The 22,874-nt window shown below is 47.2% G+C and overlaps 1 protein-coding gene across 1 annotated transcript in view; it reads left to right on the plus strand.

The window, feature by feature from the left end:
* Positions 1-160: 160 nt before the first annotated feature.
* pparab (peroxisome proliferator-activated receptor alpha b) overlaps positions 161-22,874 on the plus strand; it is a 28,356-nt gene continuing 5,642 nt past the window's right edge. Inside the window, exons 1-5 of the mRNA XM_084450868.1 lie at positions 161-307; positions 12,952-13,200; positions 14,364-14,521; positions 17,075-17,213; positions 20,046-20,245. Coding sequence (XP_084306994.1) covers positions 12,993-13,200; positions 14,364-14,521; positions 17,075-17,213; positions 20,046-20,245 — 705 coding nt within the window. The 5' untranslated portion in view covers positions 161-307; positions 12,952-12,992. The remainder of the gene's footprint in view (positions 308-12,951; positions 13,201-14,363; positions 14,522-17,074; positions 17,214-20,045; positions 20,246-22,874) is intronic.

Below are 22,874 nucleotides of genomic sequence, written 5' to 3' on the forward strand. Positions count from 1 at the left end.
GAAAGACTGCGCCGTTTCCTATTCGCTGAAACCATAGGTGTGTCAGGGGGTGTGTGCCTTCCTCGCAGCAGCTGTCCGTCAAGGCGTCACTTCCTCCGGGCGGGTCGTGCTGTGCGTCTGTGCCGTGGCGGCGGTGGTGTTGGTGGAGGATTTTGACAGCAGCAGCGCTGTTCAGAAACAAACAAGGACGTGTGGAAGGGGACTATTTTTCCTCCCCTCGATCCTTCCGATCTTGTACTGACAGCTTCTCAACCCCATCAAGATTTCCGACGGGATGGCGGCTTCGGACGGGGCTGTCTGTTGTAAGGTAGATATCTTGATTTGGATGCTTTATTGGGCTATAGGCGTTTTAGGTGCTATTGCATAGGCACCGACAGCGCATGCGATGTGTATACGGTTGATATCGAATTGCTGTGCAGCGTTCACTGTATTGCGTGGATAATTTGTCCCATTCATATCTCGTATAGCACAATACTAGCCTTTAGTTCTCGACACCATTTCAAGATATCTCGGGACATTGTTATTGTTTCATTTCACTTGAAGCACGCCTGCGCATCCGAAATGGCTATCCCTGCTTGTCTAGTGCTGTAAGCCATTCATAAGCATGCTTGTGTGTGTATCCGACCATGCCTTGCACTGAAACAAAAGTGATACAATGTGACATAGACTCGTGTCAGTTCATGTTCGCCTTTATGTATGACCTCAACTTGTTTCAAGTGCATTTAAAGAACATTAGTTATTATGTCTACAGTAATTGCTAAATAGGTTAATTAAGTGGTTGTAGACAGACACAATATTATATAATGAGTTGAGTGAAGGCTGAATGATTTGAGAGTAGAATCAGGGGTGAGCATAGAGGCAGGTAGCCTATAAGCTTAGCTGTGTATTGATGAGTTCCCGCTGAGCAAAGACACGTCTAAAAGGCGTCTTTTAGATGTCTTTTTCGGACGTCCAAAGACATCCAATTAGGAGCCAGAATGAAAGTTTTTTTAGTCGTTCAGATATTGGACCCGTTCTGCACGTCCACAGACGTCTTAGAGGGGTCCAAGCCAGACGTTTGAATATTGAGGGGTCCAGCAGACGTACAAATGGGGTTCTGGACCGACGGACGTTATTAAGACATGATCTGAACGTCTCCCTGACGTTGTGTTTGCTGGGTTCCTTCGGGGACTTCTGCTTTAGTCTTAAGTTAGAGTCCTTATGTTGAAGGTTCACACCATCCACCACAGCCGGAATAGTGAAAACATCTAGTCTATAGTCTTCTGGTTTCTTCCTCATCTGTCTGGTTTCTTCCTCATCTGTCTGGTTTCGGAAAGAGAGCAAGCGCTCTCTGAAGGCGATCCTGTGTGGAATTACACTTGTGTGAATTGGGCACTAAAGTGGCCCCTTCCTTCAATTTGTCTTCACATAAATTGTCAGGGACGTTAAACCACGCTCAATTAAACCGTCTGCGGGACCTTTGAGGCGTTGTAATTTACTTGGCTGTTGCTCGATGCTCACTACAAAAACCGAGTCCACTGCTTCACGTATTTGCATCAACCCAGATCAAACTGTTGACAATTATGAATCGGATAAGACAAGATAGGAAAGGAAATGGACTAATAGTGACTCAATGGGTCACAAATGGGCATATAGGTTTTGTCGTGTGCCGGAATTTCTTCTGACAGGATTACTTTTGCACGAGTCAATCCCATCATGTGAAATCACGTGACAATATCCAGGATCATTATACACTAGCCTACCCCTCGCCTATCTTAATAGCCTACCACTATTCAGCCCCCTGGGCTATCGGCACATGCGGCTTTTATTTCCATATTAATCAATGTTGTGATTGTAACCTACTTGTTGCCCTTGCTTTGTCATCCCGACCTACCGGAGTGCCCGGTTGGAAAGTGTTCTGAAGATAGACACGGTCACATTCTCAGTGAGGGTTGGTATTGAATAACCCGGACAGAGGCACTCTATCCGCAGACGGGACGCTCTGTGAGAGCCTTACATAATTCTCCTCCCTCTATTTACTAACTTTAAAGCAAGTCACCAAATCGCCATGGGTGTGTTGACGTGGAGTTTTGGGTTCAAAGGTCTTCCTTCACGGTGCAACTCTCCATCCCTTATCACGCATGGGAAAGTTTTAAGGTCCATCAATGATCTGCCAAGTTAGTTTTCATGTACTGTTAGCCCAAAGTGACATTTTGCGTTTTGGAATAATGCATGGAGACGTATCGTGTTTCTGTGGCATTGGACACTGACTCATGAGACCATGTGTATCGATTGGGCTGAGTTTCAGGGAAAGGAAATCATTGTGTCTTATTTTTAGCAACCACAATATTGGATGTGCTGAGAAAGCACTTGTAAAGGAGAACCCGGTGCACTCAGGGTTGAAGCTGAATGAGACTTCAAGCATTAGGCTACACGGTTGTTAAGACTGTTTCTCCCAAATAAATCTTTTTACATTTCAAAATACCGCATGTGTATTTTCGTGTTCTGTTTTTTAGTTAAGTGAGGGAAATGCACACCTGCCACTTGACAGTTGTGAAAGTTTGCTTCATTTAGGGATTTCTGTTCTGGTCTCCGGTGGAGCTAGTTTCTGTCTGGCCGCGCTGTGAGAGACTTGTCTTCAGGAACCTGAGACCTATAATCAGCTTGTGCCTGGCTGCCTCAGCCGGTTGGAGAGACGGAGGGAGACAGAGAGGGGAGGGCTTTTACTTTTCTTCTCAAACAGGACTTTCAGGTTCTTAACTGAACTTTCTTTCTGTCCTTTTTACGATTGTGTAAACAAGGATTTTTCCATTAAGTTAGAACCAAGAATCTTGTTTCAGGAGCTTATTTTGCAGGCGCTTTTAGCTTCCATTGATGACACTTGAATTATTTTAAAAAAAGAAATGTTTCCAGTTCATAATCAAGACGGTTTTGTCTACAGAGGGACTGCACAGTATGTGCAGAGATTGTGACACTTCCAATGTCCCCTCAAGATACTCTAGATAAGTAAGAACGTCACACTGTCGTCAGGTTCTTCTTTGCTCTGTTTAATGATGACCAAAATTTCGATCAAGATACTCTGAAAACAATCCATTTCAAAAGTTTGTCTGGAGCTTTGATGTGAGGGTGTGTAGATGTATCCTTCGCTATCTTCTCCTCTTGCAGGCTAACCTGTAGATCAATAACACCACAGCCCTGCTGTGGACATTTAAGGCAAAGATGGCCGCTCTGGTTGGCATGCTTTTATAGACAAACTAAAGATACCTCTCTCTGAGCTTAAGTACCTCTATTTAGCCAATGTGCAAAAGGACCCTTCAGTGAACTTGGCCTTGTTCAAAAACTATAGCTCCTTTGCCTTAGGGCTAGGACACAGGCTAGCGGTTGTTTCTGAACAGAACCAATATCTGTTTTTCCTCTAACTGTCAGTTTCTCAGCTTGATCCTCACACAGACCACCCCCAGGCTCTTCCATGGCAAATTCCCTGGTTCCTCAGGGATCTATAGGATTGTATGATAGCCAGACTTACTGTAAGCAGCTCTGGCGAGGAAATTATCTAAGCTCATGATCAGGAAGGGCCCCAGTGCCCCTCGATGTCAGCTGAGTGTCAGAATGCTTTCAACCCCAGGGGCTCGGATCTATGGGCCTGGATCTGACTGGTCTAGGATAGGGAGAGACTCACTCACAACGATGGTCTCTAATCTTTGCCTCTCGCACTCATTGATCTCCATCTCTCACTCTGCCTTGAATTCTCTCTCTCTCTCTAGTCTTCTCTTTCTCATCCTTCTCTTTCTCCTATCCTTCTCTTTCTCCTCTCCTTCTCTTTCTCCTCTCCTTCTCTTTCTCCTCTCCTCTTTCTCCTCTCCTTCTTTCTCCTCTCCTTCTCTTTCTCCTCCTTCTCTTTCTCCTCTCCTTCTCTTTCTCCTCTCCTTCTTTCTCCTCTCCTCTTTCTCCTCTCCTTCTTTCTCCTCTCCTTCTCTTTCTCCTCCTTCTCTTTCTCCTCTCCTCTTTCTCCTCTCCTTCTCGTTCTCCTCTCCTCTTTCTCCTCTCCTTCTCTTTCTCTTCTCCTTCTCTTTCTCCTCTCCTCTTTCTCCTCTCCTTCTCTTTCTCCTCCCCTTCTCTTTCTCCTCCCCTTTGTCCATCAAGTGAGGGGTCTATGTGTCAGCCAGGATATCAGTCACACCCAGTCCTGCGCGTGAGACAACTTTAGCTGAAATCTTCATCGATTAGGCTACCTGTCCCTCATCTCATCCGCTCCCAGGTCTGACTCCCCAGATAGCAAGCGGATGTGTAATAATTCTTGGCCATATATGGGCCGGAACTAAGCCACAAGGGCCAGATCTGGCCTGTATATGGCCCAGATCCGCTTGCTATCTGGGTCTGATGCCATAAGTTCTGTTTCCCAGAGTTTCAGTGGAGTGGTAAGGCCAAGTAACTAGCGTAGATCTATACGGGTGCCACAGAGTGTGTTGTGAACACCTGTGGTATAAATGTCTCACGCTGTACTCCTAGGGGCCTAATTAAGCCTGTTTATAAGCGTGATACCTGGTCGGCCAAATTCTTATCTCAGGTGTGCTGTGGTTCCCCAATGGAACTCTGCACTTGTGGTAAAGATCGAGGAAGAGGCCCAGATAGCGTGGTAGGTCTACACAAGTTCAATAACGCGCTGCACATTCAGTTCCACTTCACTTTATTATGCAATCCCAGAGAGCAATTGATTTGCAGGGAGCAGCAACATCAACAGCAGTGGACAAAAGACGCCGATACATTAAAAGTCAAAAAGACAATACATACACACACATTCACACACTGGTATAGTTACTATTTACAATTTAGTTACAATTGACAGGACAGGACAACGCAGAGGGCTCTGTAGGCCTAACCTTACGAAAGTGCATTCAAGACACGTGAATTGTGAAAAAGGAAAATTCCATCATAGAAGTAACCTTTAACCTGGGGTCTTCGGTGGTGTAGCATCGGGTTCCGGCGCAGCTGTCCACCGGGGACCGGGGTCCACACCCTGGTCTCGCCAGATCCCAAAATGGCCGGATCCCACATGGGAGCGGCCGCCACTCCCGAGGGTGGTTAGTTCATTTTTTTAGCGTGCGAATCCGCCACTCTGGACATGTCACTTGGGTGGGTGAGCTGGCTCTCTGGACCGCGGGGTTGTGCGATGGGCCCTCCACAGTAGCAACAAGGGACAATGGCTTGGGTGTGGTTGGCTACCAAATTCGGTGAAAAAGACATAAAATCTGAAATAATTTGGGGGGGATGAAGAAGTAACTTTAATCCATTCGTTTTTTTTCAAATGGGTGCCATTCGTAGACCAGTGTTCACAGCCAACCAGCTTCGCCCCCTCAGAATGGGCCTAGAGTTGCTACTTTAGCGCTAGCCTGTCGTCTGGCCAGTCTGCTGTAAGCCTTCCCACAGACAAGTAGGCTGATTTGGCAGCCTAGTCCAGGACTCCGGTGTCATATTGGAAAATGTAACGGGACCCACACAGCTGTCTAGCAGTTAGAAAACGCCGCAGACTTCAGCTTGTCCTTGGCAGAGATATTTAACCTACCTCAGAAACGGTTGGGGGTGAGGGGGAATCACACGGCAAGGCATTCCACGGCAGTCTCGGCCTCTGTTTTGGTTGTTTTGTTGCGTTGCGCGTGGCATGTATCTGCTCTCCCTCAGTGACGTTGAACTGCCAAGGCAGTGTCACTTGGAACAGGGGAAAGAGCAGCTAAGGGCACACTTCTTTCTCTACTTGCATGGCATGGGTACGAGATATTCAGCCTGGTGCCATCTCTCCGTTTTACGATGCAGTCCGTGTAAAACAGGAACGTATGCATGTTATCATTGGCGATGGACATTATGAACTGGATGTTGTAAAGGTAGCCCTACTGTAGATCATAAAAGCTAGTTAGCATGGGCAGTAGGCTATATATCATTGTGCTCATATCACCCTTCGCGGGGAGCGTGTATGACTGCAACTACAGTAGATGCTTAAGCAACTGTGCTGTGTGGACAAAATTCTTTCCCCTCTTCAGCCTTCCAGCTGTCAAGTGACCAAAACAGCTGGAAAAGATTGCTGTCTTTTCCCCACTCCAGAATTTGTATGTTTGGACAGAGAGCTGGGTAGTTTTGTAACGCCTGCCTGCATCTGATCCTGCTAACCGATTTGGAAATATGCATGATATGGCAGGCTGCGTTTTGGCACAGAGTGCTAGTATATCTTAAGGACATTGTTGTAATAGCAAGTGGCACTTTGAGCAACTGGGGACGAGTGCAAATGAGGTAGAAGCTGCCATTGGTTCGGCTGTAAACATGACAGGCATGCTGGGATTGTTTAGAGGTGTCACCTGACATCCAGGGCCTGCGGTAAATCAAGGGTACACAGCTCTGTGTTGTTCCCACTGACTCTGAATATGCTATGCTAGCTGACTATGCTATGCTAGCTGACTATGCGATGCTAGCTGCACACATCTCCCCTGAGATTAGTGTAACAACTAAATAGCCGATAGCTACACTGTAGTTTTCATATTAGATCAGCACAGTGAAACTAATGCCGATGTGAGGGTATGCTATGGAAGGTCAGAGCTATGGTAAAATACACTGGGGGCCAAGAGTGTAACTTAAATATACTTTACCTCCTGTGTTATGGAAGATCTAGGGTCAACTTCAGTGTGCTTGCTATGTCCGTGACCTCTGCCTCCACCTGTGTGTGTGTGTGTGTGTGTGTGTGTGTGCGTGCGCGTGTTTGTGTGCGTGTTTGTGCGTGCGTGCGTGTGTGTGTACCTCCTGTGTTATGGAAGATCTAGGGTCAACTTCAGTGTGCTTGCTATGTCTGTGACCTCTGCCTCCACCTGTGTGTGTGTGTGTGTGTGTGTGTTTGTGTGTGTGTGTGTGTGTGTGTGTGTGTGTGTGTGTGTGTGTGTATGCCTGCCTGTGTGTGTGTGTGCGTGTGTGTGTGCGTGTTCGTGCGTGCGTGTGTGTACCTCCTGTGTTATGGAAGATCTAGGGCTAACTTCAGTGTGCTTGCTATATCCGTGACCTCGGCCTCCAGCTGTGTGTGTGTGTGTGTGTGTGTGTGCGTGTGTGTGTGTGCGTGTGCGTGTGCGTGTGCGTGTGTGTGTGTGTGTGTGTGTGTGTGGGTGTATGCCTGTGTGGGTGTGTGTGTGTCGGAGTCCATGAGTGTGTGTGTGTGTGCAGCGAGAGGTGATTATCATTCTAACACCTGACCTGCTGTCACAAGACAAAGTCCATAGGGCTTTATGTAAGATTAATATTAGATTTAATGTTTTATTTCTCAATACTTGCTGCAATACTGGATTATGGGAGGTGATGGGACATACTGTATTGGCTAACTCTTGTTCTCTGTTAACCTGACCTCTAATGCTTGATAAATTACTCCATTAGTGGAATACTCTAGCAGATTGAATTGCAGGGTAAGTTGAGTCAAGGGAATATGAAGGGTGTCCCAATGACAGCTCAGTGAAAGTCAGACTCATAAATTTTCTTCACAAGCCCAAAGCGCAAAGCAGTAAGCTGGTCTTCATCAGTCCACAGTGAATTAAAGGCTGCCCCACAACAAACTCAACTCCTTTTAACATTTTCAGATTGAGATTACAGCATTTTCAGGAGCTTGATCTTTGCCTGTGGGATATGTATTCATCCTAACATTAGAAAAGAGGCAAATAATATGACGTTAACCATCACCTTGAACTATCCTTAGGTGTCGATGACCCTGACATTGCCTTGGTTACATATCTGATTGTAGTTTAACCCTTTGATGTCACAAGGCTTGTAAAACACAGCTAAGGGGCCGGCGTCCATCACCTTACCCACAAACCTGCACTTTGGCCCATCGCCGTAGCGATGAGAGTTCGCCGTGCGCTGTATCAGCGACGAGCGATAAGGACCACTCGGGTGTTTGCACAGAGGGCTAGGCCCCAGCTCTGGCCAGCCCCATAAAGCCCTACTCTGCAAACAAATTCGACAGGCAGGGCGTCAGACAGCCCTATCGCCCCATATTCCTGAGCTGAGGCCTCCGTCAGGCCCTCAGGACACCCTCATTTTACAGGCCGGCGGGAGCTCACACCACGAGACGCGGGAGTTAACCATTAACACACACACACACTCACACACACACACACACACACACACATGAATACATACTCATTGAAAAGGCTGCCTGTCATGAGGTTAGCCACCAGGGCTGTGAACAGAGCAGGAAAGGTAGGTGGGCTGTGTATTGTTCTTGTTTATGTATGTCAAAATTTAGATTTAGTTTTTGTTTGTAGACTTCGTACATCCAGCGAGCTTGACAACACTGTTTTAGATCGGCAACGACCATCTGGTGGATTTTTACTGGGACACGGCGTTTTCTTAGCTACCGTAGCCTACAGGACCTACTGTCTGTTGAGCTCTGCCGTCGCTGGGTCAGACAAGCCCATGCACACCTCAGTCTTGGTCCTGGGCCAGTTTTCTCTGTCTGCGTGCTCTTCATCACTGATGGGCTTGTTTCCTCCCTGGAGGGATGGGAAGTGGGTCAGGTGATACTTGATCAGTGGGGACTCGCTCAGCTCTCCGTTTCAATTCACTAGCATTCATTCAGGGTATTCAATTCAAATATTTAAATGAAAATCTGTCAGTTTTAAGGCTGCAGTCTGGTTTTGATAGCGACACACAGTAGTTGTATCACTCTGGGTCCCTCTACCAGAGAGTTAAACATGAACCATCCAACCAACCATATGTTTTAGCATGGCCGGGGTGGGATTCAAACCCAGGTCTCCTGCAGGACAGACACTGTTTTAACCAGCTACGCCGACGAGCTAGCTCTTCATTGGCGCGGCTGGACAGTATCTATATTGGAGGAGTGAGTCTAACCAACAGCTCGCTACTTACTTGGGTCTCACAAGGACTCCGTTTCACTCGGTTAGCTTTACACAGAATTGAGCGCAATCATATCATTTTCTCACCTCTAATCCTCACTCCCAAGATGGCCGTTAGTACTCGTCTCCGGACCATAATATTAGTAGTTCAAAGGTGATTAAATAATGACCAGCTGACCTCAGACACGCGTAGAGGTCCTCTGCATGCCTGACCCATGTTAAGAGCATGTCTCTATTCCTGTCATTATGGGATGGCTGTCTCATGTGCTCTCCCATCCTGGGTGTTGGAGTGTGTTACTACGTTTAGTGTTGCATGCTGGGGGTTGGGCACACTGAGCCCTCTGTGTGTCTGGAGGGCTGGGAGAGCGCGTGGTGCTATTCTTAACTCGTCAGTGTGTATGCCTTCATGATTACGTTGTACATTACGTGTCACAGGCATTTAAATGAGACCGGCGGGATGTTTTTGTCGTGTTAGAAGATAAAATGGGATCAGCGGATAGGGATGGATGAATTGCGATTGTGTGTCGGAATTGCTATGATATCGTCATGGCGATCCCGGTGACTGATGGGAGGGGTCTTTTGTTAATCCCCCCGGGGAAAGAGCGGAGACTTCCCCCTCCCCCGCTAGACCCTAACTCTAACACACACACACACACACACACACACACACACACACACACACACAGATGACCTTGCCTGTCCTTGGCTCAGTGTGCGCAGTGCCCTCCTCAGCAAGCTTGGTTGAGCTCGCACAAGAGGGGGCTTGACCTGTTGGACAAAGCCCTGCTGTTACCATAGGAACCATTACGCGTCCGTCCCCTCTCTCTCTCTCTCTCTCTCTCTCTCTCAATCTCAATCTTAGTCAAAGTGCCATGTGGCTAGTTCGGAAGCCTGTGTAGTGATTAGCAGTGTGTGTGTGTGTGTGTGTGTGTGTGTGTGTGTGTGTGTTTGCCCCTTCTCTCTCACCTTGTGTGTGGGTAACACTGTCCGGAGGGTCAGTGAAGGACATGCATATGTGTCATGCACTGTATGTCACGACACTACTGTGTAATGTCAACAGAAAGGGTCAGTTGTTCACGCTGGGTCTCTATTGACACAAATGTCTCGAACCCTCAGTCGCTCACTGACCCCTTGACCTCTGGAACTACAACAACCAGCATGGGTTGGGTTACCTGTAATGGATAGAGCCAGGTGTTTTTCCTGACCGAGATGTCCTGGTTATTGACCATGTTCATGTTGTGCTTTGCATCGTTTTACACTGTCGTAGAGTACGTAGGCTACCGTGAGGTAATTGTGTGTGTTATCTGAATGAACTCTGCATTTGCCGGAGAAGCCCTCTATAGGCCCAGTTTTCGAATGACAGTGATGATTAAGAGGGTTTGGGAGGGTTATGAAAAACATGCAGAAGAATAGATGCTCTTCAGTCCTGTCCCTGACCACTGATGAGGCTGCCCACTGCTCCTCGTTGCCCCTGGAGGAGGACAGCTTGGATGGGTGAAATTTCCACCGGTGCCCGCTGAAATGCATGTGTTTGTGTGTTCCGTGTCGCTGCTCACTTGTGTGTGTGTTAGTGTATAATTGCCGTGTGGCCAATAAAACGACATCTGTGGTCCTGTGTAATTATGAGTGAAGAGAATGTATCAAACAGGATGTCCTCTTGATTAAGACCCAGGGAGTAGGAAAGGTATGCTAACGAGGCTAACGCTAATTCTCCAAGGTTGACACTCAACAATCTTTCAGAATACCTACAGTAGCAAAGTGCTCCTACAGTAACTACAAATATGCTACATTCAGGAATTGCATTTAATACTGTACACTGCAACCTTGAAATGGGAATGCTTTGAACAATATGGGTCTAAAAATCACCTCAAATGTGTGTACTCACACACTTCCACATCTTAGAGCTTATAATAGCCCTGTGCACTGTGTGGGTGAGTTGAGGTCAAACCTAGTCCATACAGGGATAAAGTCTGGCTTACTTCAGAGGGGTCCCAGATATAGCAGCTGTTAGCCTGTAGCATCCCTCTTCGGGCTTCAACCCCCAGTCATGGTCTTCATAGAGCCTTATTTGGGTGATGAGCAATTCAAGCTGACAGCAGGTCAGGTTTTTCAACAGGTTTGACACCGCCCTCACCTCAGCGAGCTCGGAGCACAGCCTACCTAACACCCCCCCTCCACCATTCATCACCATTCATCATCATTCACTCCATTCATCACAAAGAGCCGTGTGCAAAGGGAGCTTGCCAGGCGGCATATCAACACACTTGTTTCAGGCACAGTCACACTTATTTCAGTTGATATTATTTGGATGAAATGTGTACATTTTATGTGTATGAAGTGTGCCACCACTCTAAAAACATTGAAAAAAACATTACCTTTATCTAAAAATAAAGTTACTGAACATCCCACCAGCAATTTCAATGGTACAAAAATTACAAAAAAAAATCGGAATAATCCGGGAAACAGCTAAAGATGATTAACATTTTAAAGTTTGAATGAAGTTTCTAGCAAAAAAATATGAAGAAGTAGTAAAGGGCCCAAAAATTGGGGAAAACTAAGAAATAGTGAGAATATCACAAGCTGGGCTAGCTTCTACAAGCTAGGACTGTGCCCCTTTAAGGAGTCCGTTGGACAGCTTGATAGTGTTCCAGCACCTTTTCAACTTAAGTCTGAAGCTGAAGAAGGTGGCCCAGCTGTGGAAGACCTCCTGCATTGTTCTGTTCCCCAGAAACGGACGTCCCAGTGTTCTGACTGACTGCACACCTGGAGAGGCCGGGAAGCACAGTGAGAGTTTTCTGACTTCCTGACTTCTGCAGTGCATTCAACACCATCTGGAGGCTCAGGTCCTTCGACGTGTGTAGCAGGCTGCTGCAGATGTCAAGGTCAAAGATCCTTTATTTGTACCTGAAGGAAAAGGATGTTCTACCAGTCTGTGGTAGCTCGCACATTGTTCTTTGCCGTGGCTTGCAGCATCAGGTCTGGGGAGAACAACACATTTAAGATGGTGAGGAGGGTCCGTCTCTACCCTCAGGGGGATTTTTCCAATGGTAAACTGATCTTATATCTGTCATCTGGTCCTAGACTATCTCAATGCTAGCTAGCCCAACCCTAGCCCAGGCTAGTTTTAGCCTAACTGTAGCCTATGCCCTGCTGTAGGGTAACCCTAACCCAGCCTAGCTCAGCTCAACTCAACTCAACCCAACCCAGCCTAGCTCAGCTCAACTCAACGCAGCTTACCTCAGCTCAACTCAACCCAACCCAGCTTACCTCAGCTCAACCCACCCAACCCAGCCTAGCTCAACGCAACGCAACTAAACTCAACCCAGCCTTGCTCAACTGAAAAACCAACCCAGCCTAGCTCAACTCAACTCAACCCAGTCTAGCTCAACTCAAACCAACCCAGCTCAGCTCAGCTCAACCCAACCCAGCCTAGCTCAACTCAAACCAACCCAGCCTAGCTCAACTCAACCCAACCCAGCCTAGCGAGGTGCTTTACATTCCTCCTCTCTTTCCTCAGAGCAGTGAGGCTCCAGGATCAGGTTTCTGTCTCTGGAATTAGTAGTCCAGAGGAGGGGAGGGGGCTCTGTTGTGTCACTAGATATGTGTGTAGCCGCAGGCTCTCTTTAGCCTGGTGACCCACAGTGGGTAGAGTGCACCAGCTGCAGGGCTGGCTATGCTAATTAGCATCCTGTGCTAAATGCGCTAATGTGCTAAAGCTAGGTGTTATGGAAAACTATCAGTGATGAAAGAGCATGTAATACAATATGGAATGGGTGCCGATTATGTCATCATAATGTTGCTACACACTTACAGTATGCTGTTTACACTGGATTACGTTACTGTCCCTCAAGCAAAACGGTGAAGAGATCTGTGTGCTTTACCAGAAACAGAGAGAGATTAAATCTGTTCTCTACCCTTCCTTCCCTCGAGCAGTGCTCCTAAATCTAAACCAGGGCCCGGGCGGACATTTTGAACCTCGCTATGAATTGATTTCTCCCGCCAGTCCTATAATTTTACAAGGACATTACAGTAACTAACCTTCCCATCTCCTCTCTCTCTCTCTCCCTCCCTCCCCCTCTTCACCCCCTCCAAGTCTGATGAGTGAGCGTGCCCCAGGCCCTGCTGTCCTCCAGTATGGTCGACATGGAGAGCCACTACCATCCCCCGTCTCCCCTGGAGGAGCCCGTGCTGGGCAGCCCTCTGTGCGGGGACTTCATAGGGAGCATGGAGGACCTGCACGATATCTCCCGGTCCATCGACGGTGACCCCCTCAGCTCGCTGGACGTGCCCGAGTACCAGTCGTCCAGCACGGGCTCTGGCTCGGAGAGCTCCACTGTCCTGGGTATGCCTGACTTGGACCCTCTTTTTGCTTGATTGTATGAAAGAGTCAAATCTTTGATAGAAGAAGTATCAACCGGTACTGTAATAGTCGTATTATAAGTCATATTTATGATTGTGGTAGCAATGATTAGGATAGCATTAGTTACAGTGTTGTGTTCCTGTAGTGGTCTTACCCAACGGTAGAACGATGATTGTTTCTGAAAGTAAGTCCCCAGAAGGTCTATAATCTCAACGTTGTTGTTTGAATAGGGGTTCCCTGAACACACAGGATCCTCCCTCATACGCCAATCCCTAATTGGCCCCGACTGGGAGTTCAGAGAGGACGGTCCTCTGGTCTGACCTCTGACCTTGGCTTATCAGTTGCCCTACTAGCCCCTCTGTTCGAGCCACATTGTCACACCCTGAGGCCCTCTCCACTCCGCTCAGGAATCCGCGCATTCTTCAGCCATCAAAAACCCCTTCAGCAAACCGTCACATGTTTGCTTCCGGGAGGCCCGATTGGCAGGTGGAAAATGAATGACCGCATGGTTATCAGCAGACAGAGAAGCGAGTGAATGGACTCTTGAATGTAAACATTAGGAGAATTAGGGAAAAAGGGGGTTGTGTTTGAAAAAGACGGAGGGGAGAGGAGTGGAGCATCATGGGAAATGGTGATGACGTCATGGAAAAGACCATTGAGGGTGTGTATGGAGTCGCTGGTTGTTTATAGTTGTTTATGGAGTGTTTAGAGTGAGAGAGAGTGAGAGAAAGAGACAGAGAGAGAGAGAGAATACCAGAGTGGTACAGTGAGTGGAGACACGTGCATTTGGACCGACGCACACAGCCAAGCCCCCCGAAATACATATCCATGATTTGGCTCATCTCACCCAACTCATGTGGGTTGAGTTCAAACCACGGCGTGCTGTGCTTGTACTTGGGTGTCTACCGTATAAATAGAGTGGTAACGACGCTCTGTACTTCGGGCCAAAGGCCGGAGACGCCAGTGAATTTCCACTGTTCGTCATCGCAGAGGGCGGAAGATGCGCCGCGGCCTAACCGACGCCATCCGTCTACTGATTTATTAACAGGTTCACCGTGTACCGTCCAGTGAATGTTCAGTATGTAACCGCATTGTCTCCTTCCTGTGTGTGTGTGTGTGTGTGTGTGTGTGTGTGTGTGTTCCAGATGCCCTGACCCCAGCGTCCAGTCCGTCCTCGGGGGTGTACGGGGCGGTGGCGGGCCAGGAGGAGCTGTCGTCCACCTCCCTCAACCTGGAGTGCAGGGTGTGCGCCGACCGGGCCTCGGGGTACCACTACGGCGTGCACGCGTGCGAGGGATGCAAGGTGAGGGGACACACACACACACACACACACACACACAGAAATAAGATCACAACGATCTTGTCTGTGATAATTCAACATTGACAGACAGTCATGTCAATTCGAACTAGTGACCTCATTCCTACTGTAGCTCAGTTGGTAGAGCGGGTCGTTCAATGATCGAAGGGTCAGCGGTTCGAATCCCGGCTCCGACTGTCCACATGTCGAAGTGTCCTTGAGCAAGACACCTAACCCCAAAATTGCTCCCAATGAGCAGGTTAGCACCTTGCATGGCAGCTACCGCCATTGGTGTGTGAATGTGTGTGTGAATGGGTGAATGAGAGGCCATTGTAAAGCGCTTTGAGTGCCGCTAAGGTGGAAAAGCGCTATATAAGTGCAGTCCATTTACCATTTACCATTCACTAAGAGAATGAACCCATTAGCAGAGTCAGCGCTTCTCACACAAGGCCACAGCTAGGGTCCACCCATGGGCGGCTTGTTTACGAGGTGTGATGATGAAAGGCCCAAGGCCCTGTTGTTGCCGAGAACGAGCCGATCATGATACGGCCACACTGTGTCACACGGGAACGCTATACTAAACGTCTCCTGATTGGCTAATATTAGTTCACTACATGTTTTTTTTTTTCATGAGGCTCCTGATCCAAAGCCTTTGGGAGTTTGTCATAATCCGCCGAACGGACATAATCTCTGTTACCACAACTGAGTCACAATAAGTCTTCCATGTGACTTGTATCATGTATTGGGCTTTGCCCGTTATCAGATACTCGTGGTGTTCAAGCAAAGATTTGTTTTGACCCTCAGTTAATACAGTCCTCTATTTTTATCTCGAGTGGCCTGTGTGTCCCCTGCTCCTTGGCTGGCATGGCCACCGCTGACCGTCACCTGGCTATGCTCTCAGTCACACTGACCCCCATGTCAACACACCGTTACTATGCACATGGTTTCAGCAGGGGACGTCAGGACACCTGGCTCTCAACCTAGCTTTGTGTTGGACGTTAACACCGGGGTGATAGGGGATGAGCTAGGGGTTTAACATTTGCCTATGAGCCCGGGGTCACAGCTAAGGTCAGGGTGAACTCAATGAACCCTCTGTCGACCAATCGGAGGGGGGCACAGTGGGGCCCTGGTATTGTGTGTGTGTGTGTGTGTGTGTGTGTGTGTGTGTGTGTGTGTAATATAGACTGTGAGGCATACCGCAGGGCATAGCTGAGGTTAAACACATGGACACACTGACCCTTCCATACTCGTGCACGCACACACACACACACACGCACACACACACACACATACACACACACACACACACACACACACGTGCTGTCCAGTCATATAAGAGTGACAGGAGGGACTGACTGTAGAGGAAGGCTGTATGGGCCTCATGGGTTAGGGTGTCATTGTCCATGTTTGTGTGACGGTGTGCGTGCGTGCATGCATGCCTATCTCTGTACTTGTCCTTGCGTGTGTGTGTGTGTGTGTGTGTGTGTGTGTGTGTGTTTGTGCAGTTGCGGGTTTGAGTTTGTCTGTATGTGTTTGTCCTTGTCTGTATCACTTTCACAATATCAGGGTAACTAATACAGTATTTCCCATCGGGACTGTTAATGTGTTCTTAAGCAATTCTCTGTCCATTTCCCCCTATCCAAGCCACAAACACACACACACACACACACACACAACACACTGCCTAGCTAGCCAGATGCTGCTGTTCATGAAGGTTGTGTAACCTTAGTGAAATCAATGTAGAAATGATAAGCATGTATGTCCAGTCGGATAGTATTACACAAAGCATACTCAGGTCAAATGTTCCATTTATGGAGTTTGCTGGATTTAATGGAGAAAGAGGCTATGGGTCAATATGAGGAAATATAGGGTTTCGTGGTATCGCCTCACATTCGGTGCGATACTAAGGTTAGCTATTAGGTTTAGTTTGTCTTTGATATCTAAATCAAAGTCTATTTACATTCCTGTCCGCTGGCCAGAGTGACATGACCTTTGGCGTCTCATGTGTTTCACATTATTCCGGCGCGAGGAAAGCGCCGTAGGTTAGCTGTGGAGGAGCGAGAAGCGGAATGACCAGGAGGTCGGGTTAGGTTGCGCTTTACCGCGCGCGCGGCCGTGGAGGTCATCCTTAAAGTCGCACTGAAACGGACGTTTGCGATCATCTAACTTCCGTAGTTTGATGTATTTCCGACGCAAACAAGCTATGAGGGTGGGACATATGTTTAGAGGAATTTGATTGGAACATTGACAAGTGGACGGGTTTTAAGAACTTTAGACAGATTCGATAGAAGGATAGCGTTGATTGACGGGTGGATGTCGTGAGATTATTGGCCTAAAAGGTACCTGTTGTCGTCATTGAACGTGACCTATACCGTTTTCCAGGAAGTAAGAAATTATATACTTTGATATAAGATTACAACAAAAGTAGAATTTTGTAATTTTTTTGGCATACATCGTTGAATAGGTGAACACTATGACCAATTATGTGAAGCAAAATGGGACAGAATGCTTTTTTCATTTCAGTGCGACTTTAAACCGGCGTTGTTCTCTTCCCCTCAGGGTTTCTTCCGGAGGACCATCCGTCTCAAGCTGGAGTACGACAAGTGCGAGCGGCGCTGCAAGATCCAGAAGAAGAACCGCAACAAGTGTCAATACTGCCGCTTCCAGAAGTGCCTGTCGGTGGGAATGTCCCACAACGGTGAGCAGACGCGAATTACGGAACAGGCTTGGCCACTGGAGAGGAGAGGAGAAGCACACACACACACACACACACACACACACACACAGATACATACATGTACACACACTAACACACCCACTCGCATTTGATGAGGAGCCAAAAACCAGCATGCTGCCGCACCCACACACACACTCACACACACGCACACACACACAGCTACATACATGTACACACACTAACACACCCACTCGCATTTGAAGGAGCCAAAAACCAGCATGGTGCCGCACCCACACACACACACACCCACACACACTCACACACACACGCACACACACGCACACACACTCTCACACACACTCTCACACACTCACACACACACACACACTCACACACACACTCACACACACACACACACTCACACAAGTGCAATCGGACACCACACTCAGGTATTGGGTTGCATGTTAAGACGAGTAGCACGCTGAAAACAGAAGCAGGCGATCATATGTGGGGCAAGAATTCTGCAGCATTGCGACATCTCCAGAACCCATATAGAACTGATACTTATACGTATACACCCCTCTCTCCTCTTCACAAGCTCTTGAAAAAGTCCTGCAATCGAGTTTGATAAGAGTATTTGTGAAGGTCTTAATCCAAGTTGGAGTGTGTACTGTTTTTGACCCTTGAGGTGTGGATGTTTGAACAGGCCATCATGCACCTGTGTAAGCCATGTGGTTGTACAGTATACTACGCTGTATTTGTACTGGGGTGGAGAGGGAGACACGCACACACAACACACACACGCACACACAACACACACGAACACACATGCACATACACACTGATTGATGAGCTTGACTGAAGGGAGGCCATAGACACTGACACTAGAGAGCTAGGCCTCTCTGATCAAATACAGGACATTTATAATCAACATACACAGACACACGCTCTGTACACATGCTAGGGCTGCACGATTATGACAAAAGATAATAATTGCGATTATTTGCTTCAAAATGGTAATTGCGATTAATAATTGCGATTAATATTTAATATATAATATTAATATATAATAACCAAAATGCTCCCAAATCATGGACATTGATCCCTTTCTTGCTACTAACTCACTGACCTCGTTTTCGCTCATTTTTTAACTACTTACGGCTGCGGGTACTCTTGTGACACTTGTCTTGACCTACTGCTATCTGTCTTCTCAGTGAAATTGCTGCGCACAGCGCACTCAGTGGGATCGCATGTGATTCGTCCGTGTCCTAGCCCACTCAATTCAAAGCAAAATTATTAATCACATTAATTGCGGCCTTTTGCGATTAGTTAACTGCGGAGGTCATAATCGCGATTTCGATTAATTCACGATTAATTGTGAAGCCCTAACACATGCATGCATGTAGAAATACACACTTATGAATACTGTCTATGCACACATTCCCCAAAACACATTATTACGGCTTTTGGTATTTTACTGTAATCATCTTATTTTGTATACTCCATCAGTTATCTTGTGTAATATGTGATCTTTGTATATGAGGACATGACACGTTAAGGTCAAAGTCTTCATTCGGCTGCTTGTGTAAACATTCAACATGGCACGCTGACCCACAATGCTCTGTTGGACAAGGTGGACAGAAATAGAATTTAAGGATGACGTGTGTGTGTGTGTGTGTGTGTGTGTGTGTGTGTGTGTGTGCGCATGCGCGTGTGTGTGTGTGTGTGCGTGCATACTGTATGTGTGTCTAATAGGAGACTGTCCCCACCACGCTCACACACACGCACGCACACACACACACACACACACATTATTGTTTACAGCCTGCTTCCTCCTGCAGTAGTATGTGTATCGGGTTTCATAATGTAACCTAAACGTAACCTAAACGTAACCTAAACGTAACCCGATCTGGGGGCGGGAGGAGGGGTTTGGGCGGGGGGGAGAGAAGGACACGACCTGATACAACAAGACCAGGCAGGGAGAGAGACCGCCACACCGCCGGCTCTCGCCGACGCAGACTTACGAGCCGGTCTCACACCGAGCCGGTCTCTAACGGGCATCTCTCACTCCCTCAGTAACGACGCACCTGGGGTCCAGGTCACCAGATCTCTCAGGGTCAGCCTCTGAATGTTGGCTGGTTTATGCAGGGCTGGCCTATTAATAGTGGGTCTGTGTGCGTTTGTGTGTGTGTGTACGTGTGTGTACGTGTGTGTACGTGTGTGTGTGTGTGTGCGTGTGTGCGGATCCTGATCCTTTTTATCCCTTATTGGCAGGGCAAATATAATCTGCTTAGTTACTTGGGATCAGGCAGTCTGGGAGATGCTGGGGTCAATACACAAAAACAACACACACACACAAACACATACACAAAAACAACACACACACACACAAAAACAACACAAAAACAACACACACACACATACAAAAAAACAACACACACACATACACAAAAACAACACGCACACATACACTCTCGGCCTGTGAATTCTATAATAACGTTCCATTTCCTAAGTGGTGTCACATTGTTCCTCAATTGCCTCCTATTCTGCCCTGACTTCTCATGACTACAGTATTCCCAAAACAAGTCACTGTCTAGACACCGAGATACATTTGAGCAGAATAAGGGTTCATGATTTGGCAGTCACTCCGTTTTTATCAGCTTCTTCAAGTCAGCGTCTCTTGTTGTGATCGTGTAGATACATGCAAAGGCACAGTATTGATTGCACTCAACGCTCATAGATACAAATATAAAGTCGCAGCGCGTAGTCCTAAGCTCTCGCGCTAGTAGAAACGGGTGAACACTATCCCTTACATTCAGAGATGAACACTGATGTTGTCTCCGGTTTCGCCAGCGATCCGGTTCGGTCGGATGCCCCAGTCGGAGAAGCTGAAGCTGAAGGCGGAGATCTTGACGGGGGACAGGGAGGTGGAGGACCCCCAGGTGGCCGACCAGAAGACCCTGGCACGCCAGATCTACGAGGCCTACCTGAAGAACTTCAACATGAACAAGGCCAAGGCACGAACCATCCTCACCGGCAAGACCAGTACTCCGGTACGTGTGAGAGTGTGTGAGAGTGTGTGAGAGTGTGTGAGAGTGGGGCGGGGGGGGGGGGGCTTTGCGTTTGGGTTTTTATGTGTGCAATACATCTGCGATTTTCAACAATTCCCATTGGAGCAATTTGACTTCATTGTATCATTTTCCCTCATTTATTTCCATTTGAAAGTGAGGCAATATGCAACCAAACAGCCATCGTGTCTCAATACACCCTAGCAACCAATACCCTTTGACGAGCTAAACTGTCCAGTGACAGAAATAGCTTTCCCAATCTGTGGCACAAGCCAGCGTAGCCGGACAAGGAAACATCTGTTTCTCACTCGGCCCAATATAAAGACCCACTGTGTGTCCTAACAACCTAATGGTGCTTGGACCACCTCTCCTTCTCTACCCTTCCCTTCTGCACTCTCCCTCCGCCTCTCCATCACCCCCTCTCGTTCCCCCCGAAAAATGGGTCCCTTCAGATGCGTCCATCCTTCTCTGTTCCTCGAAGCTGAAGGCGTGGCCGTCAGGGGTGGGGTCAGGGGTCAGTTATCCAGTGAGTTGGTGAATTCCGTCCTGAATGTGTGTAGGCGGGGGTGGGGTCGCGTAGAACAGGTCATTTCAAAGACACCTCCCATGTTTTAACACTGGACCGTTGCTTTCTTTTGTTTTTCGACTCGACTTCATTCTTGTGATTCTCTGTGTCCGGGCGGTGTTTAGTGAGTGTTGAGACAGGGTCTCGGAGGTCTAGCCCAGCTGTTGGGAGTGAATCAGACCAAGCTTAAAGACCTGTTTGATCTGCCCTGGTTTTGCATGAGCTCACAGTATCACGACGCTTGTAAATAGCCGCGAACAAGACGTACTGTTTGCCGAGGTCGTGACCCCCGCTTACAAAGTAGGCTACGGATTTATTTCATGCCCTGGATTCTTGCAATTCAGATTTACAGCTTCTATTTCCTGATCATGAATAGCCATTAGAACAAGCTTGCCCTTGTAATTCATTTTCTTTATTTGGGCATGATTTAGCAATAGCTACATCAGATTAGCTTCTGAAACGCCTGAGATTCTGCCAATTTTCATTGTTTGAAAGTGAATCTCGCCCAGTTGCTTTACCTCAGTAGTCATATGCATGTATCCCTTTCAAATGCTGTAAGTCTACCCTACTGTATGTGAGAGGAGTTAGCTGTAGTTAGAATGTTGCAGCTCAATTAGCTTAGCATCACAGTAGCATATCAGCTCTGGCTTGATGGCCAGGAGCAGGTGGGTGGCTGGCCTGACTTCTGTGGGAACTTCCACGACCACAGTCCGGGCTGTGGACTCAATTCTGAAACATCCATGACCATAATAGACAGGGGTGGAGCACATTTGGCCAGAAAAAATTGTTTTCGTGTTTTTAACCCTCGTACAATATCCCGTGTCCTTGTGGTGCTCGGCCCAGAGAGAACAGTGTTCTCTCAAGACATGTCCTTCGTGTCAGAGTGCGCAACAGATAAGATTAGATTAGCCTGGTTGTTTCTTCGTTCATGTTTGGCTAATGGCTAACCCAGCTAGCCTCTGTTTGCCCGTGGCTTATGTTGTCAGACGTGTGACAGAAACCTCCTAGGGGATTTTAGGTCACACCTGAACAGAGTTGAACTATAACTCTCACAGTGGGGTGAAGGACAGCCGATGGACCGTGTAGTCTCTACAATTACTGCCAATAAAGGCTGTTTTCACTTACAGCTAATATCAACTCATATACAAACTCAAATCTAGCCTCTGCGACAACTCTAGCCCCATAGACATAGCGGTCTAGATAAGCCCCGCCCCCCAGGCATGCATGTAGGTCTGTATACGGCCCAGATAGCAAGCGGATCTGGGCCATATATGGACCGGAACTAAGCCACAAGTGCCAGATCTGGCCTGTATATGGCCCTGATCGGATTGCTGTCTGGGGGTACTACTGTATGCTCACTGCTGCTTCCCTCCTCTGGGAAATCAACAATCTAACTTTGATTGACAGGTGAGATCAATATTTAAATCAACAATCTAACCTTGATTGACAGGTGAGATCGATATTTAAATCAACAATCTAACCTTGATTGACAGGTGAGATCGATATTTAAATCAACAATCTAACCTTGATTGACAGGTGAGATCGATATTTACATCAACAATCTAACCTTGATTGACAGGTGACATCGATATTTAAATCAACAATCTAACCTTGATTGGCAGGGGAGATCGATATTTAAATCAACAATCTAACCTTGATTGACAGGTGAGATCGATATTTAAATCAACAATCTAACCTTGATTGACAGGTGACATCGATATTTAAATCAACAATCTAACTTTGATTGACAGGTGAGATCGATATTTAAATCAACAATCTAACTTTGATTGACAGGTGAGATCGATATTTAAATCAACAATCTAACCTTGATTGACAGGTGAGATCGATATTTAAATCAACAATCTAACTTTGATTGACAGGTGAGATCGATATTTAAATCAACAATCGAACCTTGATTGACAGGTGAGATCGATATTTAAATCAACAATCTAACCTTGATTGACAGGTGAGATCGATATTTAAATCAACAATCTAACTTTGATTGACAGGTGAGATCACTATTTACATGGACACGCTCTCACTACAGAC

Source organism: Borostomias antarcticus (assembly GCF_949987555.1).
Source record: "Borostomias antarcticus genome assembly, chromosome: 16".
Taxonomy (NCBI): domain Eukaryota; kingdom Metazoa; phylum Chordata; class Actinopteri; order Stomiiformes; family Stomiidae; genus Borostomias; species Borostomias antarcticus.